The sequence below is a fragment of the Tamandua tetradactyla genome, chromosome 10, assembly GCF_023851605.1.
Source record: "Tamandua tetradactyla isolate mTamTet1 chromosome 10, mTamTet1.pri, whole genome shotgun sequence".
Taxonomy (NCBI): domain Eukaryota; kingdom Metazoa; phylum Chordata; class Mammalia; order Pilosa; family Myrmecophagidae; genus Tamandua; species Tamandua tetradactyla.
Genome location: NC_135336.1, coordinates 18160779 through 18173283, shown reverse-complemented (window position 1 = coordinate 18173283; position 12505 = coordinate 18160779). Strand labels below are relative to the sequence as shown.

The following is a 12505-nucleotide window of genomic DNA, read 5'->3' as shown; positions in this document are numbered from 1 at the left end:
AATAATGGTCATTTCTTGTACAAATTAAAAAATGTTTTTGCATGAGGAAGAACAAAGGACTGTCAGTATTGCAGGGTGTTGAAAATAGATGGTAATTCAGATTTTAAAACTTTAACTTATGTGTAAGACTAAAGCAAAAAATGTTTATTTGGTGCAAAATTTGTAATTTGACTAGTGCATTTCCTAATATAATATGTGGACAGTTTAATTGAAAGCTATAAGTACATGGAACCTTAAGTAGGGCATGAGATTTTGTAGGTTTGTCCAGAGTAATGCCTCGAGAAATCCCAGAGTGATTTGAACAGTGAATAAAAAAGTATTTGCAAAGTCCCCTTGGAGGAATGGTGAGAAAAGGGGAAAATTCAACTTTCCCATGTGGAGAATTCCTGAATTTCTCACAAGCAGTGGGGACAACCAAAGCAATAAGCAGAGCCCTCAATCTTGGGGTTTGTTCATACGAAACTTATCCCCGCAAGGGATAGGCTAAGTCTACTTAAAATTATGCCTAAGAGTCACCTCCAGAGAACCTCTTTTGTTGCTCAGATGTGGCCCCTTTCTCTCAACCAACATCACAAGCAAACTCACTGCCCTCCTTCTCTCTACATGGGACATGACTTCCAGGGTATAAACCTTCCTGGCAATGTGGGACAGAAATCCTAGAATAAGTTGGGACTCAGCATCAAGGGATTGAGAAAACCTTCTAGAACAAAAGGGGGAAGACAGAAATGTGACAAAATAAAGTATCAGTGGTTGAGAGATTTCAAACAGAGTCAAAAGGTTATCCTGCAGGTTATTCTTACGCATTATATAGATACCACCTTTTTAGTCAGGGAATATTGAGAGGCTGGAGGGAAGTGCCTGAAAATGTAGAGTTGTGTTCCAGTAGCCTTGTTTCTTGAAGATGATTGTATAATGATAGAGCTTTCACAATGTGACTGTGTGATTGTGAAAACCTTGTGTCTGATGCTCCTTTTATCTACGATATGGACAGATGAGTAAAACATATGGATTAAAAATAAGTAAATAATAGAAAGAACAAATGTTAAAATAAATTTAGTAGATTGAAATGCTAGTGGTCAATAAAAAGGAGTGGTAAGGAGTATAGAGAATAATAGGGGAAACAAGGCTGAAATATAGTGGGTAGATGGAAATATTAGCAGTCAATGAGAGGGAGGGATAAGGGGTATAGTATGTGTACGTTTTTTTCATTTTATTTCTTTTTCTGAATTGATGCAAATGTTCTAAGAAATGATCATGGTGATGAATATACAACTATGTGATGATATTGTGAGTTATTGATTATGTACCAAGAATGGAATGATCATATAGTAAGAATGTTCATGTTTGTATGTTGTTATGTTTAATTAATTAGTTAGTTAATTAATTAAAATTGTCAGTTCTTTCCAAAAGGAAATCTTAAGGGAAAAAAATTCTAATGGTGTAAATCAGTCTGGCTCAGAAAAGAAACTGAACAACATATCCAAAATTCCATCAATAAAATTAATGACAGTACATCTTCAGTATTTAAAGAAATAGGCCATAAACAAGTTCATTCTCAGAATTGTTTTTAGGAAAACCTTATTTGTGCTCCATCATGGATACATAAAGTTCCATGGATTTGTTCACTTTTCATTAGTTCTCACTGGCCAGTTCCACAGAAAAAGAGCCATTTAATATAGTGAACTCCTTATTGGCTGTTGCTGTTTAAATAGTGTACTGCTTCTCGCTGGCTAGTATCAAGGTTCATTTGGTTTTATTCTCCTTAGCTCTGAAGTTCTTCTAAAGCTAACCCTATAGACAAATATTTGGATAAGTGATCAACAGTGGCCTTGCCTAAAATCTTTATGTAACTTGTGTACACACTATCATCTTTTTCCATTAATGTGGAATGAGGCCTGAACACTAGTTTAGTTTCACTAGCACCATCCATTACTGGATCAACTGACACTGTTGCATTGTTAATATTTAGCTCAAGGCCAGAATCATCAGATGGTTTGGTCCATCTGTTACTAAGCCCTGCTTCCTGATTGCATTACCACAGTGAGAACTGTCACTGTTATCTTCTGCTCTACTACCATTTTCAGTCTGTTTCTTGCCTCACTGTAGTTAGTTCATGGACTGTATCTTCAGTCCGTCCTCAGGACTGATTATTGTTCTTGTGGATCTTGGACACTCCCTCTTGATGAGCTTCATATTCATCACAACTTGGATAAAGTTTGCTGATCAATGCATCAAAGTTGAGGTCTGACCTTAGTGATCTTTTGGAAACTAGCTTTTCCCAACAGGTAGGACATTTGTTGCCACTTTAGAAGATTGTGATAATGTTGTTTGCACAAAAAGGATGTAAATACTCCTTTGTAGTTAAGGTGTTCTTCAACATATCCAAACAAATTGGGTACAGTAATTTACTGTGTAAACTTCAAGGTGAAACCGCAATTTCCAGGCCATCTGTAATTGCCTGCTGAGGTGTTTCCTGTAATAAAAATATCAACTGAGTTCCCACGTTTTGTTTAATGCTTGAATGCCATTTGTATGCACAGCCTGAGACATTGCAGTCTCCTGTCCCAGCCTGGGTCTCCGCTGACCAAGGCTGCTAGTGCTACTGCACAATATGATGAGCCTCAACTAGTGCAGTGAAACTCAGAAAATATACCAGGAGCTGCTCAATATTCAGGAGAAAACAAGGGGAAGCTTGCTGAGCCGGTGCTACAAGCAGGACAGGAAGGAGCAGATGAGGTGCTGGATCCCAGACCCTGTTTTGACTCATTGCCTCTTTGCCTCCCAGTTCATCAACTTGCATGAGAACAACCAGAGCAGTGCTGATGGTGTGAGTGAACGTGCCGTTGCAGAGTTGTGGCTACAGCATAGCTTGCAGTATCACTGTCTCTCAGCCCAGCTCCGGCCTCTTCTTGGAGATAGACAGTATATCAGAAAATTCTACACAGGTTGGTAGAGGTCACTTAGCCAGGATTGTTGCATTTACTTTCTCATCCTCTTCCACCAAACTGTTCCTCTATAGTCTCCCTCTAACCTTATACTCTTACTTGATGGCATAGAGAATCTAATCAGAAAGATGTAGCTAATCTTCTCTCCTCCCTCCCATGTAAAACCCAATCAAACTCTGTGCTAAGGTAATTCCCCTGTTCCAGTATCCAGAAGCAAGTAAGAATAACTACCATTTACTGAGTATTTCTTACATGCCAATCACTGTTAAATACTTTGAATACATATACTCTTACAGTAAGCCTTGGAATTGGATATTATTGTCCCTGTTTTCCAATCAGGGGAACAGAGCTCCAGGAGATTTAAGTGTCTTGGCCAAAGTCACACAAATGGTGAATGCTAAAGCCAGGTTTAAAATCTGGGTCTTTCTGACACTGAAGCTTTTTGTCTTGACTTCTTTACTATACTGCACATTACTTAGCCTGTCTTTTATTTTACTTGGCCCTGATTCCCCTTCTCCCCATGGTGGCATAATTCACTTCAGTTATGAGGAGGATTCGTAATTCTTCCTCTCTCCTTGCCTCATCTTCTCCCAGGGCCATACAAGGAGGCAAATGATCTCTTGGTTGAACTCTATCACTGCAGTGACTTTTCTCTCCCCAGATGCTGCCTTCCTGCTAAGTGACGCCCATGTCACAGCCATGCTCCAGTGCTTGGAAGCAGTGGAACAAAACAACCCCCGCCTTCTGGCTCAAATCGATGCATCAATGGTAAAGGGAGCCAGGAATCATTCATGTCTATACTCGACCCCTAGGTCTCAGTATAATATAACCCTCTGTAGTCCTTCAAGTAGGCAGTTGCAAGCCGAAAGCCTTTTGTTAAAAAAAAAAAAATAGCTTGGAGAGAAGGGGAGGTACCATGAAGTATGTATTGAAGTAAAAAAAATCTAAGCTTATCTCTATTTGCGAGTCAGGGGAGGGGGTGCGTATTCTGTTTTGTTGTTGTTTAACGCCTGGGATCTTGAGTCTGAGTGAGCACCTCCCTAAATGTAGCCTTGACAGAGAGTTGGGCAAAAGAGAGATGATTCTGAATCAGGATTAGGGTGTACAGTATCAGAACGAGTATGGCCTAGTATTATACTGGACTCTTTTTGTTCTTTAAGTATAAAGAAAATGTTGTTACTCATTATTAATCCCCCAGTCTATTAAACCCATCACTAATACTCTAATCAGTGTCTCAGCTAGAATGAAATTCAGAGTTTCTACTCCTTTTAGGGGAGAGCCCTTAGCTCTCCTGTTTGTTTTAATTTTGTTTCTTCATTACCATCCAATGAATACTTTCTATGTGCCAGATATGGTGTTGTGCACAATTCATTCATCATCTCAGTTAATCCTTGATAAAGTAGACATTAATCTCGTTTTATAAAGGAGGCCACTAAGGCACAGAGAATATAAGTCACTTGCACAAGATTTGGACCAAATAGTTTGTAAGTGGCAGAGATTTGGACCCAATCTCTCTGATTTCTAACTCCACACTCACAATCTTAAGCACTTTGTTGTACTACCTCCATGATAAAGCACTCCTGGGATGACCATCTAGAAGGACTCCAGTGGCAGAAGCTGTGGTGTGTGGCAAGATTTTGAGGTTTCACAGATGTATGCTGTACTGTAGGCTCTTGCTGCAGTCTAAGCCTGCTGCCAAAGCCAGCTTCTACCAGCATTTCTGCAGTGCTGAGTGCCCCTCTATCCTTAACTCACACTTTTTTTTTTTTTAAGTTTGCCAGGAAGCATGAAAGTCCACTGCTAGTGACAAAGAGCCAGAGCCTGACAGCTCTGCCTGGTTCCACATATACCCCTCCAACCAACTACCCTCAACATTCCTACTTTGGGTCCTTCTCTAACTTCCACCAATCCATGCCCAACCACAGCTCAGGTAAGAGGGCAGAAAGGGGTAGTCATTACATGTATCCCCAGACCTGAAAAATAGAGGACTTTGTGGGTACTCAGATGCTGGGTATAGAGCCTTGGGTTTGTGCAGTTTCTCAAATTTCATACCTTAATAATGGACAACTTAAAAAGTTTTATAACAACTAGCCTAAGATAATTCAGTAGAATCAGTAAAGCAACAGAGGAAAGAGAAATGTTTTAAAATTCTCTAGCATCTCTAATCTACATTGCCAAGAAGGCATTTATAATATTTGCTAACATTTATTGAGTGCCAGCCACATGCCAGGCTGTCTCGTCACTTTCTATTTATTATTATCTCATTTGATCCTCATTACAATCCTACAAGCTAGGTGTTATTATTTATGCTCATTTTAAAGGTAAGGCATGCACACTAAAAAGTAAGGAAGCTAGTATTTCCTGAACCCACGCTCATGACTTAGCAGCTTCCAAATAATTTCTTATTGTTATTTGACTTACCTCTTCTGTGGTGAGATCATGTGTAACAGTGGTCATGGGCACCTAATAATCATGAGAGTTTGGTCCTTAGTTGTGGAGAAGCTCTTCATACGTACCATAGGATTCTAGCCCACTTTTCTCTTCTCTGCCCTTTTATGTCCTAGAGAGAAGATCGACTTCCTTTTCACTCTCTGGCCCTCTCCAGAAACCTCAAGAAAGCAGAGAGCACATCTCACCAGCAGAAAACCAAATCATCCAAAATTCCGTGCTCTCAGTCTCTGCATTAGCCAGTGATACCCCCTCATCCCCAAGGGAGATGAGCTCCAGCACTCTTACCAGCCCCATAGAAGTATCCCGGGTCAGCAGCCAGAATGATTCCTCAAGTGATGCCAGTGAGGAGCCGGAGTACCTGGCCATTGGCAACCTGGATCCCCGGGGCCGGACCGCGAGCTGTCAGAGTCATGGCAGCAATGCCAAGAGCAGCAGCTCCAATTTGTTCTCCTCCAGCAGCTCCCAGAAACCAGATTCTGCTGTTTCTTCCCTGGGAGAGCAGGAGGGAGGTAGGGAGAGCCAGCAGTCCAGTGTCCTTCGAAGGTCCAGTTTTTCAGAAGGGCAGACACTCGGTGTCACCAGTGAAGCAAAGAAGAGCCATACACGCTCCCATTCAGATACCAACATTGCCTCCAGAGGAGCTTCAGGTAATAATAACTACCAGCCCCTGCATAGCTAGGTGGCCTGAATTTACGGTGGGAGGGAGAGTCTATTCTTAGGGTTCTTTAAATGGCAGAAAGAGAAATTCTTAGGGTTCTATAAATGGCTTTTCATGACTTGATAGATATCTTGCTTAGAATTAAATAGTGAAGTTTGTAATGTAATTCAGATACTCAAGAAATCTCTATGAGTATCTTTATGCTTGCTCCTGTGTATATTGCTAAATATTGAATGCTTTCCTGGATTCTTTCACTAGTTCCTGAGCTTAGAGGATAATGAGACGCATTACAGTTTGAGTTTTAAATGTATCTCTCAGACCAAGAGGGAAATATTAAGTAAGTTTTAAAAATAATCCCATTTAATTCCTCCTCTTCCTACAATTCATTCGAAGCTTGGTCAAGATTCGAAAATAATATGAGAGAGGCAAAGTGACATGGAGCTTCCTAATTAAATGGAATATGAGTGAGTGTAGGATGTTGTGATCCTACTGACTGCTGCATCACTAGTTCAGGTTGAGAGGGAGTCAGATAAGGAGGTCCTGGCTATTGGTACTTCCCTCCCCAAAACCCCAGCTTGGTAGCAGGGAGCAGTCTGGACATGGGGAAGGTGGGTGTCATTGCTTTTGCCATCTCCCTGCCATCATTTTTCCTGAGTTGTTGGTATCTGACAGGCCTTGGTTGGTTTTCATTTGTAGTAGAATCTCCACAACAGCATGTATAACATGGATTTGTGCCAGACCCAATTCTGGGTGGGAAAGACCCAGAAATGGCATATAAAATTAAAATGTAAAAAAAAAATAAAAAGACAAACCAAAAAGAAAGATTCTCTTTAGCAACTAGAGCTGCCATTGATTTCTTTTTGTAATTTCTAGAAAAAGGAGAGCTAAGGCTCTCATCTGAAGCCATCTGAAAGAAACACTTTTCTCTCTGTTTTCCCTCAAGAACTTGATTTGACTAAATGGAATTCTTGAGGAAAAATCTCCAAATCAAAGCCTGTCATCCTACTAGCTTTGCTTAGGTGTGAAGAGGGCTTGGATTAGATCCTCACTTCACATCTACTGCTGGAGGCCTGGTGTCTACTGTACTGTAGGCCACTGGCCATTGAGCATGTAAAACTCCCCTGCCCCCATTCTTGAATCCACTTGGATTCCAGAAACCACGGTAACCTGCATTGGAAAAGAGAGCAGGGAAAACCTGTGCAGAAGGGTCTGAGAGAGTGTGGGTCATGTGTAGGTTCTTATACAAGTCATTCCTCCTTCAGTACTAGGGTTCCCTCTTGGGAGTTAAGTCCCCATCTATCTCTGGTAGTAAAAAAGACACTCTTTCTTTCTCTCATTTACTCTGTCTGGACTCTCCTCTGCACATGTCTGTCTACCTACAGGAGGTCCCAGGAATATCACCATTATAGTTGAAGATCCCATTGCAGGTTTGGGAGTCTGTCCTCCTTTCTGTTCTCCATCTCTTCCTTCTGCTCCTCTGTGACCATTTTGCTCAGTTCAGAACCTCCTTTTACATTCTGGTGTCAAATCAAGTCTGGCTAGTCTGATCCTGCCGTGATGCTTGGACCTGTTTATAAAATGGCACCAGGATTTTGCATGATGTATTTTCTGTCCATGACTTCCAACTCCACAATTCAGTCTCCCTACAGCTTCTGAGAGTCAGTCAAGAATTATCAGTTCTCTTTTACCCAAGGGTGAAACTGAAGCCTACTATTTATTTAAGGCATCATGATAAATTAATGGCAGAATTTTTCTTATAATTGGGTACTTACTTTTGGATTACTTTATTTTTCTTGAATTAACACCAGAATGTCTTTGTTTCCCTTCCTGTGTCTTGGATATAGATGCATGGTTTTTTTTGCCTCTCCTAGAGTCCCCCATTTCCTTTTTCTTTCACCTGTCTTCCTTCTCCTCCATTCCAACCATTGCACAGGATTTTTCTAATGATTTAAACCTGTTTGGCTGGTTTTCATGGTGATGTTCAAACTGAGAATTGTATTCTATGCTGGGTGCCATAATTCAAGGAGCTGTTAACACTACAATGTGTCTGAAAGACAGTGTACTATAAGAGGACTGAAAATCAGGGCTTCCTGGAAATGGGTGAAGCCACCGAATATGTTAGTTTGGAAAAGAGGTTAAAAAGAAATGAAATCTGCAGACCACTATTTAGAAGAGCTTTGTTGTTCTTAAAGGAGATAAGAAGACTGTCATTTGGAAGAGCTTTGTTGTTATTATAGGACGTGGGAAATTATAAGACAGGTTTCAAGGAAGAAGAAAGTCTAAGAATTAGAGCTGTTCAGTTGAATGGGCAGTATCATGAGGTAGTGAGCTCAGTAAGTAAAGACCAGATGATCACGTGTTGTAAAGAAGTAGGTAGTGGTTGTTGGGATTTGTTGTGCACTAAGTTTGACTAGGAATCTCACATGCCCCTTCCAAGTCCATGGTTTCTTATCAAGACATCGTAGTGACTACTGATTTGTTTTCAGTTCAGTAGTGAGGAGCAGAGCCCAGTGCCAGCACCACCAGGAGTCTTTAAGGCTCAAGAAGAACACAAGATTATCTCTCAACACAAAGTAGCGTGTTTGCAAGAGGAGCCACTGACAAATTGACAGCATATGTCAAGAGAATGGGTTAAATGCAGCTCATTCATTCATTCTACCAGGGTGTGCTGCTCATTTCTCAGACACTTACCTGCTTTTCCACCTACTCTTCTTTCTGTGGCACTGGTAAATTTGCATTTCACTTTGGAGAATACCAATGTCTCATTTCCCAAGAGTCCTACCTGCTGCTATTTCTCCACTCCCAACTCGCCCTATTCCTTGAAAACTTCTACTCAGGTACCTCCTAATTTGCCAGTCTTCTCTTGAAATCTCTTCCTTTCTTCCTCAGAAAGACTAGGCCCATAGTCATATAGCCGTACCCTTTGACGTCTTATGTTGCAGCCATCATCCTTGGCTTCTTTAGCATTGCCTTCATGCTTCTTTTAAGAACTTTGCTGAATTTTATTTTGTTCTTCTTTTCTGCTGATTCAGAAGTGGATTAAATTTGTAGGTAGGACAAAGTTACATTTCAGGTTTAAGAGAGGCTATATCCTAGTATTTGCTTAGTAAGTGTAAACCTTCTGAGACAGTTTTAAAACCTAGTATCAAAAAAAAATCTAGTCTTAAGGTATCAGAAGAGTTTCAGTGTGCTTGATTGTGGTTTAGCATCTTAGGGCTGTTTTCTTAATTGGTTTGTTAAGAGTATAGAATTGGCTGATATGCCAAGAAAATTTGCTAAGAAGATGGACAAAACGAGAATTAAATTCATGAATTAATTTTGATTTGATTAATTTTCACCTTCGTGTTTCTTCATTCTTCGTCATGTTTTCCCTTTCCCCTAGAATATACCAACTTCCCATCCCTTTCCTCTATGTGTTCCTGTATTCTTTGGCTGTTCTCTGTTGGTGTGCCACCTCTCTCCTGTTTGGGAGGGCTTTGGGAATGGGAGCAGTTAAATGTTGAAACTCCAAAATTGGGGATGTTTCTGTTGCTCACCTTATATGTGTGTTTTTACTCCCTTGTGGTCACTGATACTAGAATCCTGCAATGATAAATCGAAGTTGAGAGGCCCCTTACCCTACTCTGGCCAAAGCAGTGAAGTCAGCACACCCAGCTCTCTGTACATGGAGTATGGTAAGTGACTTTAGTATCAGGAAGGCCAGGACAACTGAAATTGTATTATTTCTCTGCTCTCCCCTTGTACCCACTAAGCTGTGAGCCTTGTGGCTCATCTCAGCTCTGTGGAGAATACACACTATACAGACTCACCCTCCTTTTCAGCATTTTCAGCACCTGTGCTAGAAATCACACTTCCCTGCCACTTCTCTCACTCCTCTCTGACTTAGGAGTCCCCACTCTCTTTGGGTGTTATTTCCATATATATCTGTTGATCCAGATGGAATAATTCTGTGAATGGGTGAAAAGGGTCTTGGAAAGAGGCATTTGAGTATCTGCCTGGGCTTAGTTACCAAAGGACAAGTACCACATGGAAATCATCCAGAGGAGGAAGTCATTTGGTCCTTTTCTGACTCTCAGCAGTGGCTTTTTCCCCCTTTTCTTTTTGGTTGGGTAAAATGCGGAGTATGTTGTCTTTAAATTCAGGTGGTAAAATGATTGTCTCTTACCACCATCCAAGGCCAGACTCTCTCCATTTATTCCACCGTTTTCCAACCAAACGCTTTAGTGCTCTGGGATTCAGAGATTCGAAGACATTCCTTTAGAAGGTAGATATTTTCTTTCCAACCTCTCATTCCCTGTTACTTGGGTTGAACACTTGGGATCGTCTTTACTGGTAAAATCTTCAGACATCTTGAAGAAGCTTGGCTGCTGCTGATTTGCATTCCAAGTCAGAGCTTTTTACATTCACGTTTCATTTTCCCACAGAGGGTAGCCAGTACCTGTGTTCAGGGGAAGGCATGTTCCGAAGACCATCAGAAGGACAGTCCCTCATCAGCTACCTCTCTGAACAAGACTTTGGCAGCTGCGCAGACCTAGAAAAGGTGAGGAATCTAAGGGGCTAATGAAAACCCAAGAATTGAGTGATCTGGCTCGGGGTTGTGGTCTCATTTGTTCCATTGAGGTTTCAAATACACAGCAGTGGCTTGGGTACATGCTGTGGTACAGATAAGCTCAAGAAGTCATATCTGGGAAACTCTTCAGGGAGTGTTTGTCCTCAGTGAATCCAAAAATGTTATTACTGACTTTGTCTCAGAAGCTCCCTTGGGCAGTGAGATATTTTAGCCACATGACTTTTTTCCCTTTACCTGGAACCTTAGGTAAGTGCAATTTCCAGAATCACCTTTGTAATTTGTTCTAAGATTCAACATTTTATGGTTTACCATACCCTTTTATCTTGAGACATTGCATTTTCCTTAATACTTTGTGTACCGGTATGTGACTTTAGGAAAGACCCTGGCATGAAATCCTGTTCTTCTTCTCTACCATAATTTTATGTAGAAAGTAGGATAGAAAGGGACAGGCATGCCTCCCCGTCTCTACGTGGGGTATGACTCCCAGGGGTGTGGACCTTCCTGGCAATATGGGACAGAAATCCTAGAATGAGCTGGGACTCAGCACCAAGGGATTGAGAAAACCTCGACCAAAAGGGGGAAGAGCCAAAGCAGACAAAATAAAGTGTCAATGGCTGAGAGATTCCAAACAGAGTTGAGAGGATATCCTGGAGGTTATTCTTATGCATTATATAGATATCACCTTTTTAGTTAAGATGTAATAGAGAGGCTGGAGAGAACTACCTGAAAATGTAGAGCTGTGTTCCAGTAGCCATGTTTCTCGAAGATGATTGTATAATGATATAGCTTTCGCAACATGACTGTGTGATTGTGAAAACCTTGTGTCTGATGCTCCTTTTATCTGCCTTATCAACAGATGAGTAAAGCATACAGAATAAAAATAAATAATAGGGGAAACAAATGAAAAATGAATTTAGTAGATTGAAATGCTAGTGATCAATGAAAGGGAGGGGTAAGGGGTATGGTATGTATGAATTGTTTTCTGTTTATTTCTTTTTCTGAATTGATGCAGATGTTCTAAGAAATGATCGTGATGATAAATATACAACTAAGTGATGATACTGTGAATTAATGATTATATATGTAAAATGAAATGACCATATGATAAGAATGTTTGTGTTTGTGTGTTGGTATGTTTAGTAAATAAAATATTTTTTTTTAAAAATAGAAAGGCATGGCAACGTATGTGAGTGAAGGGAATCTAGAACAGATTTTCTGACCATCAGTTTTCCTTACAGTAGAAATATGCATCTCCTCTGGGTGTTTTGAATGAAAGCAGTGCATATCTTAGAAGCTGTGTTTTCCAACATTATAATCTCCAGTGAGGCCCCTTGCCAAGCAACTTTTTTGGTGTTCTCTTTCTCCCAGGAGAATGCCCACTTCAGCATCTCAGAGTCCTTGATTGCTGCCATTGAATTAATGAAGTGTAACATGATGAGCCAGTGCCTAGAAGAGGAAGAGGAGGGGGAAGACAGTGATAGAGAGATCCAGGAACTGAAGCAGAAGATTCGCCTTCGGCGCCAGCAGATCCGCACCAAGAATCGGCCACTCTCTTTGTACCAGGAGACAGAGCACGGAAGTGAGTAAGGCCTATGAGCACCTGCTGTTCTTGCCACTTCAGGGCTTCAGGATTAGGCTCAGTGCCTTGTGAATTTTCTTTTTTTGCCTTCCTTTGCGATATTATACCCAGACCAACGGTTCCTTTGCCATTAGAAAAGGTATTTCTTTGTCATTCTAATTTTTTTTCTGCCAGACTAAGAATGCCTAGAGTTCGTCCATTTTGCATTTCAGAAACAGCTTCCTTCCAAACTAGGTTTCTGATATAAGGAGAACTAAAACCTCTGGTCCTAGATTTTGTTCCCAGATAGCAGTAACAACTAT

At 40.8% G+C, this 12505-nt stretch overlaps 1 protein-coding gene and 1 pseudogene across 11 annotated transcripts in view; one reads left to right on the top strand and one right to left on the bottom strand.

The window, feature by feature from the left end:
- Window positions 1–12505, top strand: part of RUBCN (rubicon autophagy regulator) — a 172033-nt gene that overhangs the window by 99025 nt on the left and 60503 nt on the right. For 8 of the 11 annotated variants that reach the window (XR_013158482.1, XR_013158480.1, XR_013158481.1 and 5 more), the window contains exons 4-11: window positions 2786–2945; window positions 3607–3713; window positions 4719–4875; window positions 5510–6043; window positions 7437–7481; window positions 9633–9728; window positions 10479–10594; window positions 11993–12203. Coding sequence is in view for 8 of the 11 variants with exons in the window: in XM_077118040.1 (XP_076974155.1) it covers window positions 2786–2945; window positions 3607–3713; window positions 4719–4875; window positions 5510–6043; window positions 7437–7481; window positions 9633–9728; window positions 10479–10594; window positions 11993–12203 (1426 nt within the window). In the remaining 3 variants the exon portion in view is untranslated. The remainder of the gene's footprint in view (window positions 1–2785; window positions 2946–3606; window positions 3714–4718; window positions 4876–5509; window positions 6044–7436; window positions 7482–9632; window positions 9729–10478; window positions 10595–11992; window positions 12204–12505) is intronic. The other 3 variants (XM_077118036.1, XM_077118035.1, XM_077118038.1) reach the window with 1 other exon arrangement.
- LOC143648277 (E3 ubiquitin-protein ligase RING2 pseudogene) lies at window positions 1579–2550 on the bottom strand (annotated as a pseudogene).